Raw genomic sequence first — 20,351 nt, 5'->3', positions numbered from 1 at the left:
GTCCCGACTTTGTGACGGCCAACATGGTCACGTTGTTGTGAAAAAAAATTACACACACAGCCGCAGAATTTCTATCATAGGCCATAGATAATGCGCACCACCGGATAACGAGCACCCCCCATTTTTAGGCCCTTCCAACGGAAAAAAGTCGCGCACTATACGCCGGAAAATACGGTATGCTTGAAATTCTTCCTAAGCACTGTATTTGCTATCATAAACTCTCATTCTAGACACATCTCCACCATCAAGTCTCCACTATGATTTTTTCCTGGAACTCCACACTTTCCAACCACTCCATCTATTGGTTTATTTCCTACACAAGCAGCATGAAGATCTCCCAATACTACTACTTGTACATTGACATATCTCCCTAAACCCTCTATGTACTCATTTAAACCTATCCAAAAATCTTCCCTTTCCTCTACATTCTTCTCACTACTAGGCCCATATGCACTGACAAAAACCCATATCTCCCCAGTTTCACCTTTATCCTTATTAACCTCGAAGAAACCTCCCTCCACTCCACACATTTATTTATCTTTTCACTTACTAGTATAGCCACCCCTTCTCTCCTTCATCCACTCTTCACTCCTAACACCCTCCCAGCTAAACTCCCAAACTCAAACTTGCCCCTCCCTTTCAACTTAGTTTCACTCAGTGCCAACACATCCATCTTTCTTCTCACAAACATACTGTCTATATCTTCCCCCTTACTTTCATCTGTACCACATCCATGCACATTAAAAGACCCAAACCTTAGGGTTCTGGTTGGAAAGCTTCTCCCAGGTTCTCTTATGCCTTTACTTTTTTATAGGAATGTCCCCTCTGTGGCTATAGAGAGAAGAATGCTTAGTTCTATCTCTGTCCCCTTTTTTTTTTTTTTTTTTTTTTTTTTTTTTTTTTTTTTTTTTTTTTTTTTTTTTTTTTTTTTTTTTTTTTTCTTTGCCTTTTACTACTCGTGGGAACACTTGGTGCCAGTATTTTTCTCCCCCACCACAGGGTTCAGCAAAAAAAGGAAATGAATATTCAGAGAAGTGGTACAGGACAGTATTAAGAGTGCTGGGACAGCATAACAGAGGGACAGTCACAGTATAATAAAGTATCATCATTTCTCTATGAATAGAGATTTCCTCTATCACAGACACAATGATTTTTACAAAGGATTACAAAGGCGGAGCATGCCGACAGGAGACCTTTTGATCCATATCTAGGTCGGATGCAAAAAAAAAATCATAATAATAAAATAACAAATAAAAACTATAATGATGTAAATAACAAATAAAATACATAAATAAATGCATAGGTATAGTTAAATAATAAACAAACAGGTAAATAGTAAATAATAATAAATTGACATAACTAATAATAAATGAAAATCAGACAGACAAATGGTAAAACAAAAACAAATAATATAAGATAAATTATAATCATTACAGCATCTTACTTAGGTATTTATCTAAATGATTTTTAAAGCTTCGAACTGAACTACATTGCACTACCTGTGCAGGAAGTTTATTCCATTCATTAATTACATGGTTGGCAAAGTTGTTTCTACCTACTTCCAAATTGAATCTATTTCCGGACAGTTTGAGACCATTGTTTCTTGTCTGATTCTCATTCAATGTGAAAATTTTGTCATTTTTGATGTTGTCAATTCCCTTTAAAATCTTAAAGACCTGTATCAAGTCACCTCTGAGTCTACGCTTATTTAGGGAAAACAGATTCATGTGTTTTAGTCGATTTTCGTATGATTTATTTTTGATATTTGGAATCAGTTTTGTGGCTCGCCGTTGTACTTTTTCCAGTCTGTCAATGTCTTTAATGAGATTCGGTGACCATACGGAAACAGCATATTCCAAATGTGGACGAACTAACGATTTATATAGCTTGTTAATGAGTGATGGACTTTTGAAATCTAAAGATCGCGCAATCAGTCCTAGAATCTTATTTGCTTTCTCAGAGGCTGAAATACACTGCTTGGATGATTTGAGGTCGTTACTGATAATTATGCCGAGATCTTTTTCACTATCCACTTTTGTTAACGAATTTCCAAATAACTTGTAATCGTACTTACTGTTATTTTTACCTATGTGCATTACCTTGTATGGCCCTGGTCTGTAGGGGTGCCCCATATAAACCCTAAAGTATCAGCTGCATGCTACTGAGCACCTTTTTAACTCCACAATAACATGCAGCCAGTACCCTAGACAGGATATGCAATGGATGCAAAAAGAAGAATATATGAAGGGTTGATTGTGCCAAGAGCACTGTATGGAGTGGAGACTTGGAGTTTGAGGGAGGCAGAAAGAAGTAGTTTAAATGTGTTTGAGATGAAGTGTCTGAAAAGTGTGGTAGATGTTACAAGGTTAAATAGAATGAGAAATGAGGAGAGGGGTAGAAAAGGAGATGGGAAATAGGGCTGATGAAAGAGTATTGGGATGGTTTGGGCACATAGAAAGAACGAGTGAGAAAAGATTAACAAGAGAGGTATGGAAGGCAGAGGTGAATGGAGTGAACTTGAGGGGACAACCAAGGAAGAGATGGATGGATGGGGTGAAAGAGACTTTGAGCAAGAGGGTAATGTCTGTTGATCAGGAAAGGGAAGAGTCAGGGGATAGGGGTGGGTGGAGAATGGGTGTGTATGGATGATATTTTGATGCAGCCAGAAGGGATTTCTCTCCATCATCTCTATTTTCCACATGAGGAGACAAAGAAGGGTGGGGGGTCACTAATTAAGTGAAGTGGCCTTGATGTGGATGTACTTTGTCTTCTGTCCTGAGCAGTAGGCATGAGACAGGGATGACTCTTCATCCATGAGTAACTAAGATAAGAGGGAAACAAGGGTGGTGGATGGGAGTGGAATGAGTGGAAGTGGATGCATGCATTTTGACTTGGCTACTTCCTTTATAAGGGGGAAGAAGCCCCTGGTATATAGATAAACATCTGATAATAATATGCCTTTCAGCCCACATATCAAAGAACTGACAGCAATAATCAACAAGAAAACAAACCCATTTAAATCCATCACTGGCACTGATTTTGGTCAACAGAGGACACAGACCACCTTATACTCCAAGGGCCCACACAACAACACAATATATCTTCCCTGAGTGACTTATGGTCCCACCATGAGGCTGTTGCCAGTTACCTGAAGGCCACAGGTCTTCTGCAAGAGAGGCAAGGGGCAGTTGATTGATTGATTGCAAACATGTACATGTGTGTATTTGCATAATTATACAAGAAAGGACCTATGCTCAGGTGATCCTGCCATATTCTCCATCCATTATACCTACCTTTAAATTTGTTTGTGGTTTTAGCTTGGGCTATGTCATCTTTTAGGCTATTCCAAGAGTTGTTGTTGTTGTTGTTGTCGTTCCCTAGACTGTCTGTCCGAGCAGTCCCGTCTCCCCAAGGAATGCTACAGCCAAAACTGGGTTTTCCCACAAATCCTTTATAGAGTGTATGTTGTGTTGTTTGCGTGCATGATTGTGTATAATGCAGTCTTCCATTATGTGTTGTATGGTATGGGGTGAAGTGTTACATCCTGGGCAGCTGTTCACAATGCGGTCATCCAGCCTCTTCTGGTAGCTTAGAAGTGCTGGGTGGTGGCCGCACCGCAGTCTGGCCAAGTGGACTCTGTCCTTTCGTGGGAGAGATGATTCAGAAGGGTGGATATCAGGGGGTCTGGCATGCAGCAGTGTGTTGTCTTTCAGTGTGTTAATGGAGCGGTGAGTGATATGATTATGAATATGTTTCCAGAGGCTGGTATTTGGTGGTTGTGGAGGAAGAGAAGAGAGTATTTGTGCGTAATAAAGGTCTTTGGGTCTTGTTTTAATGTTTCTTGGTGTGTGTGGGTGTTCTGCTATGTAGTGTAATGGGTGTGATGTGTTTGTGGTGGCTGCGGCAAGTGTTTGTGTGCCTCTCATGTCAAGGTGGTCCTTGACTTTGAGGACTTTTGTTTCATGGTGTAAATGGTCTGTAGGTGTTGTATTTGTGCAGCCTGTAATTGTTTTTAGGGCTCTGTTTTGTATGATTTGAAGGGTGTTGAGGTGTGTCTCACTGAGATTAGGAGCCCATGCAGGACTCGCATAATTCAACACTGAGCGTATGCATCTGCACAGAAAACTATTTCTTGATGACCTCCGGACATATAGTTACTTAACTGTTCACATTCCTCACTTGCATCACCTCATTTATACTTAATCCAACCTTGTAACCTCCACTATACTTAACATTTCTCAAACACATTGAGGCTCTTCCTTTCTGCCTCCTTTAAATTTCAAGGGCACAAGCACCCCCTCTTACAGTCTTCTCTTTGTGTTCATCTCCAGACACTTATTTCTCATGACACTCTTCATTTCCCCAAAGACTTTTACTTCCTCCCATATGTCTCTCTGGAAAGAAAATTTGGACTATTGTCTGTGTTGTATTAGTGTGGAATGGTTTCTCTTATTGGCTGAAAGTGGTAGGAAGAGGAGAGCAGTCACCAATTGTCAGCTCTCTAGGTGTGTAAAAGTCAAAGAAATACAGTCAAAACTGAAAAAAGATATCTTGGGCCCAGTCCAGACAACAAGTGTTACTCCCTCAGGGCTGCATTGTTGACTATCTGTCTATGTACCAAGGGTTTCTCCCTTATAAGGGAGTTAGCCAAGTCAGAGTGCACTCACTCCCATCCTGCATTCATGTATGAGCTGTTCCAGACCACCTGCAAGGTTGAGGTCTAAGTAGTTCCAAACCCCACAAACCATAAAAAAATAAATAAATTAGAAAAAAAAAATCTGGCCAATCCAGTTTCAAATATGGGCAGCATTGATCTCTCCCATCTTATTAATTTGGCATAATCAGGAAAAATATTTTCATAAGTTTGTGCTATTTGCCAAATTGTTTGAATCATGATGCGCAAAAGCTAATTCTGTCTGTACCAGAAATTTATGCTTACATATTCTATAGGCTGTTTCATTTTCTTTTATATGGTAAATATTCCTCCATGTATATGGAGAGACCAAAATTACATGCTTAAACAAGGAGTAATGCAGATTTAGTTATGTTTCTATACAAAAGAGGTGAAATTGAGTGGATTCATGACATTTGAACACAGTACCTTGTTTATGGATCATATTTTTCACATGGTTTTTCACAGCACGAGGCTACCAGAACTCTCCAGATCTACGGTTGACATGGTTGGCAAATATGGCTCAGAAGCATGGTGAACGTGGTCAGCATGCAGAAGCTGCTTTGTGTTTAGTGCACAGTGCAGCTCTTGTTTCAGAGTATCTCTACATGCTCGAGGACCGACCACACCTACCCATTGGTGCTGTTGCCTTCAGCAAACTTTCACCTAATGTTCTAGAAGAAAGTGCAGGTATGTAAATTTCATGGTATGCAAATTCCATCTAATTGTCAAAATTGTTAGAAAAGAAAAATTCTGTGCAATGGTGTTGTCCTTTACAATATATGCTATGGCTACTGAAAGATGATTTTACATAGCTGAGTGAGCATTACCAAAATACAAAGGTTAAGTATAGCAAGATTTAACAAATGAGGGGACAGAAAGGTGGGGTCACCATGTAAGTGAAACAGTCCCTCTGTGGATGTGCTGTGTCTTGCTGCATTGTCTCTGACCTGGGCACTGGGCAGGAGGAAAGGATGACCCTTGAACCATGAGGAGTTAACATAAGAGGGAAACAGGGGTGGTGGATAGGAGTGGAATGGGTGGGAGTGGATGCATAACTTTGACTTGGCTACCTCCCCTACACAAAGGATGATGATGTTCCTTAGGCTGTCTGGCTTAGCAGTCCCATCTCCCTGAAGAATACCATAACTATAATGGGGTTTTCTCATAAATCCTTAGAGTATATAATGTGTTATTGATGTGCATAATTGTGTACAATGTAGTCTTCCATAATGTGTTGAATAGTATGGATGAAGTTTTACATCCTGGACATATATCTGTGATATGTTCATCCATCTGCCTCTAGTAATTTAGAAGGGCTGGATGGTGGCCACACTGCAGCCTGGCCAGATTGACTCATATTCTCTTGAGGGAGAAAGGATTCAGATGGATGGATGTCAAGGGGGCTAGCATACAGTAAACCTAGGCCTCTTAATCCAATGGTAGCCAACTGCCACTTGTGGGAGGTGTTTGGCCCAGAACATGAACCCACATTGGGAATTGGCCCAGGACATAAAACACCACCAATTCTTGAAGTGGGTTTATGCTCTGGGCCCAAACATCCACACAAGTGGCAATTGGCAAGTGTTGAAATAAGAAACATAGGTGTATTGTGTTAGTCTTTCAATTTATTGATGGAGCAGTGAGTGATATAATTAATATAATTATGGATATGCCTCTGGAGTTGGGTATCTGGTGGTTGTGGAGGAAGGAAAGAGAGTATTTGTGTGTGATGTAGGTATTTAGGTGTTATTTTGATGTTTATTGGCTTGTGTGGATGTTGTTGTTGTTGTTCCCTAGACTGTCTGTCCAAGCACTCCCATCTCCCCAAGGAATGCCACAGCTGAAATGGAGTTTTCCCACAAATCCTTTATGGAGTGTATGTTGTGTTGTTTGCATGCATGATTGTGTATAGTGCAGTCTTCCATGACATGTTGAATAGTATGGGGTGAAGTCTTATTATCTTGGGCATTTGTCCACAATGCAGTCATCCAGTCTCCTCTTGTAGCTTAGAAGGGCTGGGTGATGGCCACATCGCAGTCTGGCCAGGTGGACTCTGTCCTTTCGTGGGAGAGAGAATTCGGAAGGATGGATATCAGGGGGTGTGGCATGCAGCAATGTCTTGTCTTTTAGAGTGTTAATGGAGCAGTGAGTTATGTGATTATGAATATGTTTTCGGAGGCTGGTATTTGGTGGTTTTGGAGGGAGAGAAGAGAGTAGTTGTGTGTGACATAGATTTTTGGGTGTTTTTTTTATATTTCTTGGTGTGTGTGGGTGTTCTGCTATGTAGTGTAGTGGGTGTGCTGTGTTTGTGGAGGCTGCAGTAAGTGTTTGTGTGCCTCTCATGACAAGGTGATCTTTGACTTTGAGGATTTTTGTTTCAGCCTGTAATTGATTTTAATGCTTTGTTTTGCATGGTCTGAAGGGTGTTGAGGTGTGTCTCACTGAGATTAGGTGCCCATGCTGGATGTGCATAATTCATCACTGAGCCGGAGGACTGGAGGAGTGCGTGTATAGTTCCTCTTTACAAGGGAAAAGGGGACAAGTGTGAATGTAGTAGTTTCAGAGGGATTAGCTTGTTAAGTGTAGTCGGGAAGGCTTATGGGAGGGTCTTGATTGAGAGGATTAGGAGAGGAACAGAGGGAGTAATTGGTGAGGAACAGTGTGGATTTAGGATGGGTAGAGGTTGTGTAGATCAGATTTTTGTGGTAAGACAGTTATGTGAGAAAGCTATAGGAAAGGGGAAGGATGTTTTTTGGGCTTTTATGGATCTGGAAAAGGCTTATGATAGGGTAGATAGAAAGGCACTGTGGGAGGTTATGCAGATATATGGGATAGGAGGAAAGCTACTGGGAGCTGTCAAGAGTTTTTATGAGAGTAGAGCTTGTGTCAGGATTAGAAATGGAGAGAGTGAGTGGTTCAAGGTAAAGGTGGGACTTCGCCAAGGATGCGTTATGTCGCCCTAGCTGTTCAACTTATACATGGATGGGGTAGTGCGAGAGGTAAATGCAAGGGTAGTGGGTCAGGGATTGGAGATGGTTAAAGAAAATGGAGAAAAGTGGGAGGTGAGCCAGCTGTTGTTTGCTGACGACACTGCGCTTGTGGCAGGATCGGAGGAGGGATTGAGAAAGTTGGTGACAGAGTTTGGGAAAGTATGTGATAGAAGAAAGCTAAAGATAAATGTGGGTAAAAGTAAAGTGATGAGATGTACAAGGGGTGAAAGTGGCAGTAGACTGGAAGTGAGCATTAAGGGAGAGCGACTGGAGGAAGTGGATAGTTTTAGATACTTGGGTGCAAATGTGGCAAGAAAAGGTGGAGTGAAGGTGGAGGTAGAATGTAGATTGAGAGAAGTGAGTAAATGCCTTGGTGGATTAAAGAGTGTAATGAGGAATAGACATTTGGGAATGGATGCTAAGAGGAGACTGTATGAAGGAGTGATTGTGCCAACAGCACTGTATGGGGCAGAAACATGGAACATAAGAGAGGAAGAGAGAAGGAATTTGAATGTGTTTGAGATGAGGTGTCTGAGAAGTATGATGGGGGTTACTAGGCTAGATAGAGTGAGAAATGAGGAGGTGAGGAGGAGAACAGGGGTGGAAAGGGAGTTGGGAGATAGGGTTGATGAAAGAGTATTAGGTTGGTTTGGACACATGGAAAGAATGAGTGAAGAAAGACTGGTAAAAGAGGTATGGAAGGCAGATGTGGAGGGAGTGAACATGAGGGGACGTTCTAGGATGAGGTGGATGGATGGGGTGAAGGGGGCTTTGGGGAAGAGGGGAATGTCTGTTGAGGAAGTACGGGAGAGGACAGAAGACGGGTGAATGGAGAATGGTTGTATATGGATGATGTTGTGATGCACGAGGTGGAATAGGTGGGGGGATGGGGGGTGAGGTAGTATGTATGAGCAAAATTTGACGCAGCCCGAAGGGATTTCTCCCGTCTTCTCCTTTTATGCAATGGGGGGACGGAGAGGGGGGTCGCCGATTTAATGAAGTTGCCTTGCTGTGGATGTGCTGTGTCTTGCGACACTGCCTCTGACCCAGGACAGTGGACAAGGTGTAGGGATGACCCATCATCCAGGATGTGCTAAGATAAGAGGGAGGGTGGAGGGGTGTGGAGTGTATTCAGGGATGGAATGGGTGAGAATGATTTTATGCCTTTTCCTTTTTGGCTACCTCCCTTGTAAGGGGGAAAAAGCCTTGGTATATGTATGTATGTATGTAGTATTAGTTTCCTTATTTTGTCCAAATGTTGTTCCAGTGATTGATTTAAGTGCATTGAGTCTAGTTGTGCATTTATTATGTTTGTGATGTGTTGTTTAAATGACATGGATGTATCGTATGTTACACCAAGAATTTTCAGGGTGTGTGTGTGGTATTAGAATGTTGTTGATATAGAGTTGAGGAATGTATTTGTGTTCTTTTGTCCAGTTTGTGAGAAGTGTTGCTGTAGATTTGGCTGGGGCTATTTAGAGTCTGTAATAAACCATGTGTTGAGATGCTGGATTATTTCTGTGGCTTTGTCTGTGTTACGATGTGTACATGTGATTATTATGTTGTCTGCATAGGAAGAGATTTGTATTTCTGAGGTGTCTGGTGTGGGTATATCATGCATGTATAGATTAAAGAGTGTGGGGGAATAGAACAGAGCCCTGTGATACTCCATTCTTAATGTTTATGATGTGCAATGATTGACACATAAGTATGTCTGCCTGTCAGATAATTGGCCAGCCATCTTTTGGTGTTATTGTGCATGTCTGGGGTATTGGCTGCATGTTATTGTGGCAAAGTAGCATGAAGTTGATACTTTAGGGTCTATATGGGGTGCCCGTATGGACCAGAGCCACACATCATTTTGTGATAGAGGAAAACTCTGTTCATAGAGAAATGATGACACTTTTATACTATGACTGTCCCTCCATTATGCTGTCCCCCATCCCCTTGTTACTGTCCTGTACCATTTCTCTGAATATTCATTTCCTTTTTTCGCCCACCCTGTGGTGGGGAAAGAGAATGCTTCCACCAATTCTTTTTACTTGAGTCATAAGAGGTGACAAAAAATAGGATGGGAGATGGGATTAGGAGTCCTGCTACCTGTAGCCCCAAAGGGGGCATTCCTAAAAAAAGTAAAGGCATAAGAGGGTCTGGGAGTTTTCCAACGTGTACCCTAAGGTTTGGGTCTTTTAATATGCATGGATGTGGTACAGATGAGAGTAAAAGGGAAGAGATAGGCAGTATGTTTGTGAGAAGAAAGATGGATGTGCTGGCTTTGAGTGAAACTAAAATGAAAGGGAAGGGCAAGTGTGAGTTTGGGAGTGTAGCTGGGAGGTACTCAGGAGTGAAGAGGGGATGAGGGAGAGAAGGGGTGGCTATACTAGTAAATGAAGAGACAAGTAAGCATGTAGTGGAGTGGAAGGAGGTTTCATCAAGGTTGATGTAGATGAAGGTGAAGCTGGGAAGGGAGATGTAGGTTTTTGTAAGTGTGTATGGTCCTGGTAGTGAGAAGAGCATAGAGGAAAGGGAGGCTTTTTGGGTATATATAAATGAGTGCATAGAGGGATTAGGGAGAAATGTCAATGTAGTTGTATTAGGAGACCTTAACCACTTCACTCCAGGCCAAAATCTCACGGGCAGCATTAGCTGCCAGACGTACGATGTTGCGTCATAATACTTGCATTATAAAAAATAAAGTCACGGCTGTATCAATCATTCTCTCTTTCACCCGTGAATTTTGATAACTGTAGAAAATATGATGAAGCCAGTTTACAGAGTATGGAGGTCACGCAGGTACGACTACAATAAATATAATCAAGATGCCGACATCGGCATCCTCGCATACCCAATTGCTCCTCATGTTGCCTACATAGGCATCACCGTACGGAAGGGGTTAATTCTAGGGTAATGTGCTTTCCACAATGTGTCGTACTACTCATGCAGTGTTAACAAGAACCATGACTCTTCCACCAGTCTCTTTGGAGGCGTGGGTTCAAATCCCACCACTGCCACCATTTTATTGTAGGTACAATAGTAGGAAACAAACCAATAGATGGAGTGATTGGGAAGTATGGAGTTCCAGGTAAAAATCGTAGTGGAGAATTGATGGTGATGTGTCTAGAGAGTTGATGATAGCAAATACAGTGTTTAGGAAGAAAGTCAAGCATAAGTACACATGGAAGAGGGTGGTGGATGGAAGGGTGGCAGATAGAGCTTTAATGGACTATGTAGTGGTGACCAGGAGTATGGTAGGAAAAGTTAAGGATGTGCATGTTCTAAGGGGAGAGAGTGGAGGAATATCAGATCATTTTCTGGTGGAAGGTAAATTGAGAGTGGAGAATAGGTGGAAAAAGAGGAAAAGGGCAGAAGGTAGGGAGGTACTTAGAGTGAACTGCTTAAATGAGAAAGAAAAGGAAAATGAGTATAAGAAGAAGCTGAGAGAGGAGTGGGAGGGAGTGAAGGATAGAGTAGAACTAGAAGTGGAGGAGGAATGGGGATAGTTCAAGGTGAGAGTCATAAGGTGTGTAAAGATGGTGTGTGGAACAAGGAGGGTTGGAGGAAATAGAAGGCAGTGTAGTGAGTGATGGGATGAGGAAGCAAAGAAGGGTGTAGAAGAGAAAAAGCAGACATTCATAGATTGGCTACAATTTAGGATGAGGGAATCGTATGAGAGGTACAAAGTAAAGAGAAGGGAAGTGAAGCATAAGATAAAGGAAGCAAAGAGGAGAGCAGATGTGTAATGGGGTAAGAGTATGACAGAAAATTTTGAAAGTAATAAAAAGATGTTTTGGAAAGAAATTAAAAGAGGAAGGGGACAAGTGTAAGTGGAGTAGTTTCAGAGGGATCAGCTTGTTGAGTGTAGTTGGGAAGGCTTATGAGAGGGTCTTGATTGAGAGGATTAGGAGAGGAACAGAGGGAGTAATTGATGAGGAACAATGTGGTTTTAGGACAGGTAGGGGTTGTGTAGATCAGATTTTTGTGGTAAGACAGATATGTGAGAAAGCTATAGGAAAAGGTAAGGATGTTTTTTGGGCTTTTATGGATCTGGAAAAGGCTTATGACAGGGTAGACAGGAAGGCATTGTGGGAGGTACTGCAGATACATGGGATAGGAGGAAAGCTGTTAAGAGCAGTTAAGAGTATTTACGAGAGTAGTAGAGCTTGTGTTAGGATTAGAAATGGAGAGAGTGAATGGTTTGAAGTAAAGGTGGGACTTCTTCAGGGATGTGTTTTGTCACCCTGGCTGTTCAATCCCTACATGGATGGGGTGGTGCAAGAGGTGAATGCAAGGGTAGTGGGTCAGGGGTTGGAGATGGTTAAAGAAAATGGAGAAAAGTGGGAGGTGAGCCAGTTGTTGTTTGCTGACGACACTGCGCTTGTAGCAGGATCAGAGGAGGGATTGAGGAAGTTAGTGACAGTTTGAGAAGGTGTGTGAAAGAAGGAAGCTGAAGATAAATGTGGGCAAAAGTAAGGTGATGAGATGTACAAGGGGAGAGAGTGACAGCAGGCTGGAAGTGAGCATTAAGGGTGAGAGACTGGAGGAAGTGGCTAGGTTTAGATACTTGGGTGTGAATATGGTAGAAAAAGGAGGAGTGTGGGTGGATTTAGAATGTAGATTGAGAGAAGCGAGTAAATGCCTTGGTGGATTAAAAAGTGTAATGAGAAACAGACATCTGGGAATGGTTGCTAAGAGGAGGTTATATGAAGGAGTGATTGTGCCAACAGCACTGTATGGGGTAGAAACATGGAACATAAGAGAGGAAGAGAGAAGGAGTTTGAATGCATTTGAGATGAAATGTCTGAGAAGTATGATAGGGGTTACTAGGCTAGATAGTGAGAAACGATGAGGTGTGGAGGAGAACAGGGGTGGAAAGGGAACTGGGAGATAGGGTTGATGAAAGAGTATTGGGATGGTTTGGACACATGGAAAGAATGAGTGAAGAAAGATTAGTAAAAGAGGTGTGGAAGGCAGAGGTGGAAGGAGTGAATATGAGGGGGTATCCTAGGATGAGATGGATGGATGCGGTGAAAGGGACATTACAAAAGAGAGGAATGTCTGTTGAGGAAGGACGGGAGAGAACAGAAGATAAAGGTGAATGGAAAAGGGTTGTGTATGGATGATGCAATCTTCTTCTGTTTTCACTCTCTTGAGCAATTTAGCATCGTTGGCAAAGAAGTTCATGTAACAATTCACTCCTTCGTCCATATCATTTATGTATATGGCAAACATTAAGGGAACCAAAACAGAGCCCTGAGGGATGCCACTTTTTAGTTCTTCCCATTTCAAGTTTTTATCCCCAAGAACCACTCTCATCTTCCTTCCAATTAAAAAGTCCTTCATCCATTCCATAAGCTTGCCCTGAATTCCTCCTATTTTTTCAATTTTGTTTATTAATTTTTTATGTGGTACCTTGTCAAAAGCGTTTTGCAAATCTAGGAAGGCGCAGTCTGCCCAACCATCTCTTTCTTGTATTATTTCAATCAGTCTCGAGTAAAAGCATATTGGGTTTGTGGTGCACGATCTTCCACTTCTAAAACCAAATTGTTTGGGATTTATTATATTGCTTTCCTCCAAATGTTTGATCCATCTGCTTCTAATTATCTTTTCACATATTTTGGCTACTGTACTTGTGAGGAGTGATTGTGCCAACAGCACTGTATGGGGCAGAAACATGGAACATAAGAGAAGAAGAGAGAAGGAGTTTTAATGTTTTTGAGATGAGGTGTCTGAGAAGAATGATGGGGGTTACTAGGCTAGATAGAGTGAGAAATGAGGAGGTGAGGAGGAGAACAGGGGTGGAAAAGGAGCTGGGAGATAGGGTTGATGAAAGAATATTAGGATGGTTTGGACACACGGAAAGAATGAGTGAAGAAAGACTAGTAAAAGAGGTATGGAAGGCAGATGTGGAGGGAGTGAACATGAGGGGACGTCCTAGGATGAGGTGGATGGATGGGGTGAAGGTGGCTTTGGGGAAGAGGGGAATGTCTGTTGAGGAAGTACGGGAGAGGACAAAAGACAGGGGTGAATGGAGAATGGTTGTATATGGATGATGTTGTGATTGCATGAGGTGGAATGGGCGGGGGGTGGGGGTGAGGTAGTAGGTGTGAGCAAAATTTGATGCAGCCCGAAGGGATTTCTCCCCCATCCTCTCCTTTTATGCAATGGGGGGACAGAGAGGGGGGGTCGCCGATTTAATGAAGTGGCCTTGCTGTGGATGTGCTGTGTCTTGCGACACTGCTTCTGACCCAGGGCAGTGGATAAGGTGCAGGGATGACCCGTCATCCAGAAGGTGCTCAGATGAGAGGGAGGGTGGAGGGGTGTGGAGTGTATTCAGGGATGGAATGGGTGGAAATGATTTTATGCCTTTCCCTTTTTGGCTACCTCCCTTGTAAGGGGGAAAAAGCCTTGCTATATGTATGTATGTATGTACTTGTGGGGGACACCGGTCTAAAGTTTGTAGGTTCTTCCCTGTTTCCTCCTTTATGTATTGGCACTATGTTTGCATTTCTCCAATCTTGTGGTACTTTTCCCTCTTTTAATGAGAAATCTATTATCTTTTGTATTTTATCTGATAGTTCGTCTGTGCACTCTTCTAATATCCAATTTGCAATTTCATCCAGTCCGTGCAACTTTCTGATGTCTAGGCTTTTTATTTGATCTCTTATTTCCTTCTGTGTTATTGTTATTTCCTTCATAATGGGTGAACTTTCTAAGTGATCATTCTCCCAGGGTTGAGAGTTCTTGATTGTAAATACAGATTTGAAATGTCTGATCATAACATCTGCTATCTCTGTATCATCTGTGTATTCCTTTTCTCCTTCACGTAGTTTTACTATGTCATTCTTGTCCTTTGTTTTGTCATTTACATATCTGTAAAAGAGTTTCAGTTGGTCCTTACATTTGTCTATAATATCCCTTTCATATTCCCTTTTTTCCTTCCTGCGTATGTTTACATATTCGTTTCTAAGTACTTTGTATGTTTGCCAATTGGATGTTTTTCTATTTTTCTTCCATTTTTTCCAGGCTTTATCTCTCCTAGCTTTAGCCTCACTACATCTTTTGTTGAACCAACATTTTATATATTTCTCATTATGCTTCTTTATTGGTACATATTTGTTTACTCCCTCATTGTACTTCTCTTTAAACATGTTCCACTTGTCATCCGTCTTTGTTTCGTCATTAGTGAACCCATCCCAATTTGCGTCTTGGAAAAATTTCTTTAGTTTTTCAAAGTCTGTTTTGTTGTACATAAATCTTCCTTCTCTATGTTTATCATTTCTGTCTATATTATAATGTTTTTTTAATTCAAAGTCTATTAGTATGTGGTCACTTTTTCTAGTAGGTGTTTTGTACTCCATTTTGTTTATAATTTCCGGTTCAGATGTTAACTTAGGTCTAGTTTTGGTGGTTCTTCATTATTTCTATATCTAGTGTTTTCCTTAACCCATTTTGTTTATAATTTCCGGTTCAGATGTTAACTTAGGTCTAGTTTTGGTGGTTCTTCATTATTTCTATATCTAGTGTTTTCCTTAACCCATTGTGTTAGTGTGTACTCGATAGTCATATCCAGTATCGTGTCGCTTTAAAGTTCCTCTCCTCCTTTGACTGTCATTTCTTCCCAAATTATTTCTTTTGCATTAAAATCGCCCATGATTACTAAGTTTCCACCTTTTAGCAATTCATTAAGCACCTCCATTGTTTCTTCCAATAAGTTGGAATGATCACCCTCTGACCATGCATGGGTCTTTGGTGGTACATACACTACTACAAACTTTCTGCTTTTTGTCTTTTTATAATCAATTTTAATCATGATTATTTCTGTGTTTCCTTTTCCTTCAATAACCTTGGTTACATTTAATCCTTTTTTGGTTAGTATCATGACGCCACCTTTCTTTTCGGTTCTGTTTTTCACCCATATGTTATATAGACCATGTCCCACGATGGTTGTTAATAGTGGTTCTTTCAATTTCGTCACCACTACGCCCATGATATCAGATTTATCAGTTTCTAAGTGGTCATTAAGTTCATTTAATCCAGAGATCATACCGTCAATGTTTGCATATGCCATTTTCAATTTCGCATTTTCTTTTCCGTTTAGGTTTAGGTTTCCATTTTCTTAATATACCACTTTTTCAGTCTCAAGTCCAGCACTCCAAAAAAACTTGTTTTTTTCCACTTCTGTTCTCTTTTCATTCCTGTCATTTGCTTCATTTCTAAGTGTTTTGTCTTTCTCCTTCTCGTCATTCATTTCTTTTTTTATTACATATTTGAACTTCTTGCTGTTTGCCAATCTGACCGCTTTGGACAGTACTTCCTCTGCCATCATTTGTGTTCTTAGTTTTATTTTTAAGGGTCTGTGGTGTTTATCTTTTGCAAATTTTCCCATCCTGTGGATTTCATAAATTTCTCCATTCCTTATGTTTCTGGTGTGTGATGATTGGCCATTATATGACACATAGACATTTCTGCCTGCTAAATAATTGGCCAGCCATCTTATGGGATTATTTTGCATGTCTGTGCAATATATTTTGTTTGTGAGGTTGTGTTGGGGGATGGCATAAAAAACTTTACTAATATCTCATGTTATAAGAAGTGTTCTGTATAGAGACCTATCTGAATTGATGCCATCAAAGAGTGTGGAATGTTGTGGTCTAAAACAGTGTTGTGATCTGTTATACTTCCCACAGTGCCTTCCTGTCTACCCCATCATAAGCCTTCTCCAAATCTATGAAAACCAAAAAACATCCTTACCTTTTGCCAAAGACTTCTCACAAATCTGCAATACCACAAAAACCTGATCCATGCATCCTCTACCTTTCCTAAACCCACTTTGCTCCTTACCAAATATATCCTGTTCCTGACCAAATCCTCTCAATTAAAACACTCCCATAAGCCTTACCAACCATGCCTAACAAACTGATTCATCTAAAATTACTACAATAATATTTGTCCCCATATTTTGTAAAGCGGAATTATACAGGTACCCCCTAGTCCTCCGGCACTCTCCCCTCCCTTAGACACACATTAAGCAACCTAACTTGCCAGTCCATTAAAATTGTATCTCCCTTCATCAGACACTGCTTGACACCCATCCAACCCAAGTTTTCAAAACTCCTTGTGCCTCATCTTTTCTTTTATCTCTTCCATTTTCCTCTCCAATCACCATGATTTTCTTAGTGTCTCCCTCTGTCACCATCAATCTCTCCCTGTCCTTCTCCACATTCAATGGCTCTCTAAAACACCCTACCCATCTTCCCCTTACTGCCTCCACTTCCATTAACATCTGTCCCTCTACACCTTTTACCTTTTCTGCCTGACTCACCTCCCCTTCCTCTCTTAACATCCTTCCAAAACATCTTTCAATTACTTTCAGTATTTTCTGTCATAGTCCTCCCCATATTACATATGCTCTCCTCCTTGCCTCCTTTATCATATGTTTTGCCTCTCTTTTTTTATCTTTGTACCTCTTATATGTTTCCCAAGTCCTACTTTGCAGCCAATCCCAAAATGCTTCTTCTCTTGTAGTACCATCTTTGCTTCATCATTCCACCATTTCTATTCCCTCACATCCTCCTTGTTCCACATACCTTCTTTGCACATCTTGTTACTCCCTCCTTGAAACACACCCATTCCTCTTCTACTACTACCCCTGCTGTATCCTTCACCACCCCAACACTTCTCTGAGCTTCTCCTTGTACTTCTGCTCCTTTTCCTTCTCATTTGAAAAGTTTGCTCTAAGCACCTCTCTACCTTCTGCTCTTTTTCTCTTTCTCCACCTATACTCTCAACTTACCTTCCGCCAAAATATTATCTAATATTCCCCACTCCCCAAAGAATGTGGGCATCCAGAATTCTTCCTATCCATACTTTGGATACCACTACATAGTCCATTAATGCCTTAACCACTCTTCCATGCATACTTATGCATGACTCTTTTCTGAAATACTGTGTTAGCTATCATCAACTTTCTAAACATATCATCAGCTCTCCACTATTATTTTTACCTGGCACTCCGAACTTCCCAAGTACTACGTCTGTTGGTTCATCCCATGGAGATTTCCCAATACTAATACATTGATTTTCCTCCCAAAACTCCCTAAGCACTCATATAAATCTATCCAAAAAGCCTCCCTTTCCTCTACACTCTTCTCACTACCAGGCCTACATGTGTCTACAAAGACCCACATCTCCCATACCAATTTCACCTTCATCCACATTAAGGGGGTACGCGACACCTGGAGGTAATTTTCTAAACTATTTAGAGTAAAGAGCTGAAACTTCTCAGGTAAATAGGTATCCATGTTGCCTAAATTTTAGGTGAAACAGAATGATGTATGTACACATGTACACATGTACGTATACCAGTAGCGACATTTAAAAGTGCACAGCACCATAATACGGGGACCAATTTGTTTTATATTTTGGCTATGATTAGTCAGTAGGCACACCTAGGGCCGGTCATTGAGTAATTGAACAATTTCCTTTATACTTTTGCATACAGGCATTTCAATTTTAATGTCCGGCAAAAATCGTGATTTTTTTTTTTTTTTTTTGTCTTGTTTCCATTATTACTCCGAACTCTTTCATTCTATTCAAAATATTCGAACGATCGGCCCTAGCAGTTACTAAAAGTAATATTCCCTGTAAGTTTCATCTAAATCTGATGTATTTTAGATTTTTTATGATTAAAAAAAAGTAAAAAAAAATATCGAACAGAGATATGGCAACTTGAAATATAAATATATCTGTACCTTGCTTATAGTTTCACCAATTTGACTGATTTTTTCATGGCTTAATTCTTATTATATAATGAGTAAGTACAGTAAAAATCATCAACATATGTTAATTATAAGTACTTTAAATACTAAAAAAGTAAAGTATAAGTATATCACAGTAGTGACGACGCACAGACGACACCATCATATAATTTGCTTTTTTGCACCTTTGGCGGTTTCTTCATATGAAACCTCACTGCTGGGGGTCTTCAGGGTATCTAAATCATTGGAAAGAGGTTTATTTTCCAGCAGTGGGCGCCTTCTCTTTCCTCATCAGATTCCCCTCATCAATCTATGTTGGTAGGGCACCCCCTCCAGCATCATATGATGTCCCTTCTTCTTTCTTCTTCCTGTATAGCCTTGATCTTTTTCCTCTTGCTTTCTTCTTTGGATTTAATCTTCCTCTTTGAATTGTTTAGTCTAATGTTGTCCTTTACCTCTGTCACTGTCACAGAGGTGCAGGTGAGGGCAGTGGTGGAGTGAGAGGTGGTGAGGTCTTGGCTAGTCGTCTTTGACTGCTTGCCATCTTTAACTGCTGTTTTTTGTCATTGTGGATGTTCTTTAGTTCTTTTTGCTACCCATGATGACTGTACTAAAGAGTAATATGTACTAGCTAAAGTAATAGATTGCAATGAGAGCTCATGAGACATGCGCACTTTTCCTTTCAGAGCTAGCCGGTAACTGACGCTTAGCTTCGCTCAAAGTTGGCAAAACTGCTCCCTCCACCTTCCTCCCTTCCCCTCCACCATCGCACTGGCCATTGAAGCACTGGGCGAGCGTAAATTCAATCAGATTTCAACGTTATTCGATGCGCCTGAAGGTCCTAAATGGCACGCCTCTCTCTAGTGTGGGTTGCACCTTTAACCCCTTCCATACGGTGCCGCCTACGTAGGCATCATGAGGAGCAAGTGGATTCGTGACGCTGCCATATCGGCGTCTTGATTATATTTATTGTAGTCGCCCCTGTGTTTTTACATTCTCCCAAATGTGCCCTGAATCCCATTCTCTGTGGTTTTCAAAATTTGCGGGTGAAAGAGAGAACGATCAATATAAGCGGTGACTATAATTTATGATGCGAGTATTATTACGACACGTCGTACGGCTGGCATTGGCTGCTGCCCGCGAGATTTAAGTCCGGAGTGAAATGGTTAACTCTGTCCCTTTAAACCTCACCCAAGACCTTTAAATTGCGCGCGGCTGGAAAATTATTTGTCGGGATTTATTTCTAAATGGTATACGAACATTTTGAACACAGTTTTGAAAAATGCCATATCTTGACCAAATTCACCCCCCCCCCAGGTGTCGCGTACCCCCTTAACCTTAAAGACACTTTCTTCTACTCCACCACATGCTTTCCAATATCATCACTTACTAGCAGAGATGCCATTTCCCTCATTTGTCCTTTCTTCACTCCCAACAATCTCCTCATTACACTCTTAAACTTGCACTCACCCCTCCCTTTCAACTTAGTTTCACTTAATGCCAACACATCAATCTTCCTTCTCACAAACATACTGCCTATCTCTTCCCTTTTACTCACATTAAATGACCCAAATCTAAGGGTTCCTCTCAGCAGTCTACTGGACCCTCTTATGCCTTGACCTCTTGTAGGATAACTTTACAGAGAGCAGGATACCTGGCCTTCTCACTCCATTCCAATTTAGCTGCCTTTTATGACCTGCATGGGAAACTTGGGTGTCAGGATGCAGGCAAAAAGGAAAATACATACCCAAAGAAGTAGTACAGAACAGTTTTGAGAGGGAACAGCATAATGGAGGGACAGTCACAGTACAAAACTAGAATCATTCCCCTAGGAGTAAAGATTTTCCCTAACATAGACAAAATGATGTGTGGCTCTAGTCCATAGGGGTGCCCCAAAACAGTCCCTAAGGCACTGCCTGCAAGCTACTG

The 20,351-nt window shown here is 41.1% G+C and overlaps 1 protein-coding gene across 10 annotated transcripts in view; it reads left to right on the top strand.

Annotated features, from left to right (window-relative positions):
- Zir (dedicator of cytokinesis) overlaps positions 1 to 20,351 on the top strand; it is a 661,124-nt gene that overhangs the window by 513,399 nt on the left and 127,374 nt on the right. For all 10 annotated transcript variants that reach the window (XR_012967574.1, XR_012967573.1, XR_012967577.1 and 7 more), the window contains one exon: positions 5,141 to 5,362. Coding sequence is in view for 2 of the 10 variants with exons in the window: in XM_076207846.1 (XP_076063961.1) it covers positions 5,141 to 5,362 (222 nt within the window). In the remaining 8 variants the exon portion in view is untranslated. The remainder of the gene's footprint in view (positions 1 to 5,140; positions 5,363 to 20,351) is intronic.

Source organism: Oratosquilla oratoria, chromosome 24 (genome assembly GCF_046742065.1).
Source record: "Oratosquilla oratoria isolate Oo_2021 chromosome 24, ASM4674206v1, whole genome shotgun sequence".
In the NCBI taxonomy this organism is placed as follows: Eukaryota; Metazoa; Arthropoda; class Malacostraca; order Stomatopoda; family Squillidae; genus Oratosquilla; species Oratosquilla oratoria.
Note: the sequence above shows the minus strand (reverse complement) of the source record. Positions and strands in the feature narration are given on the sequence as shown.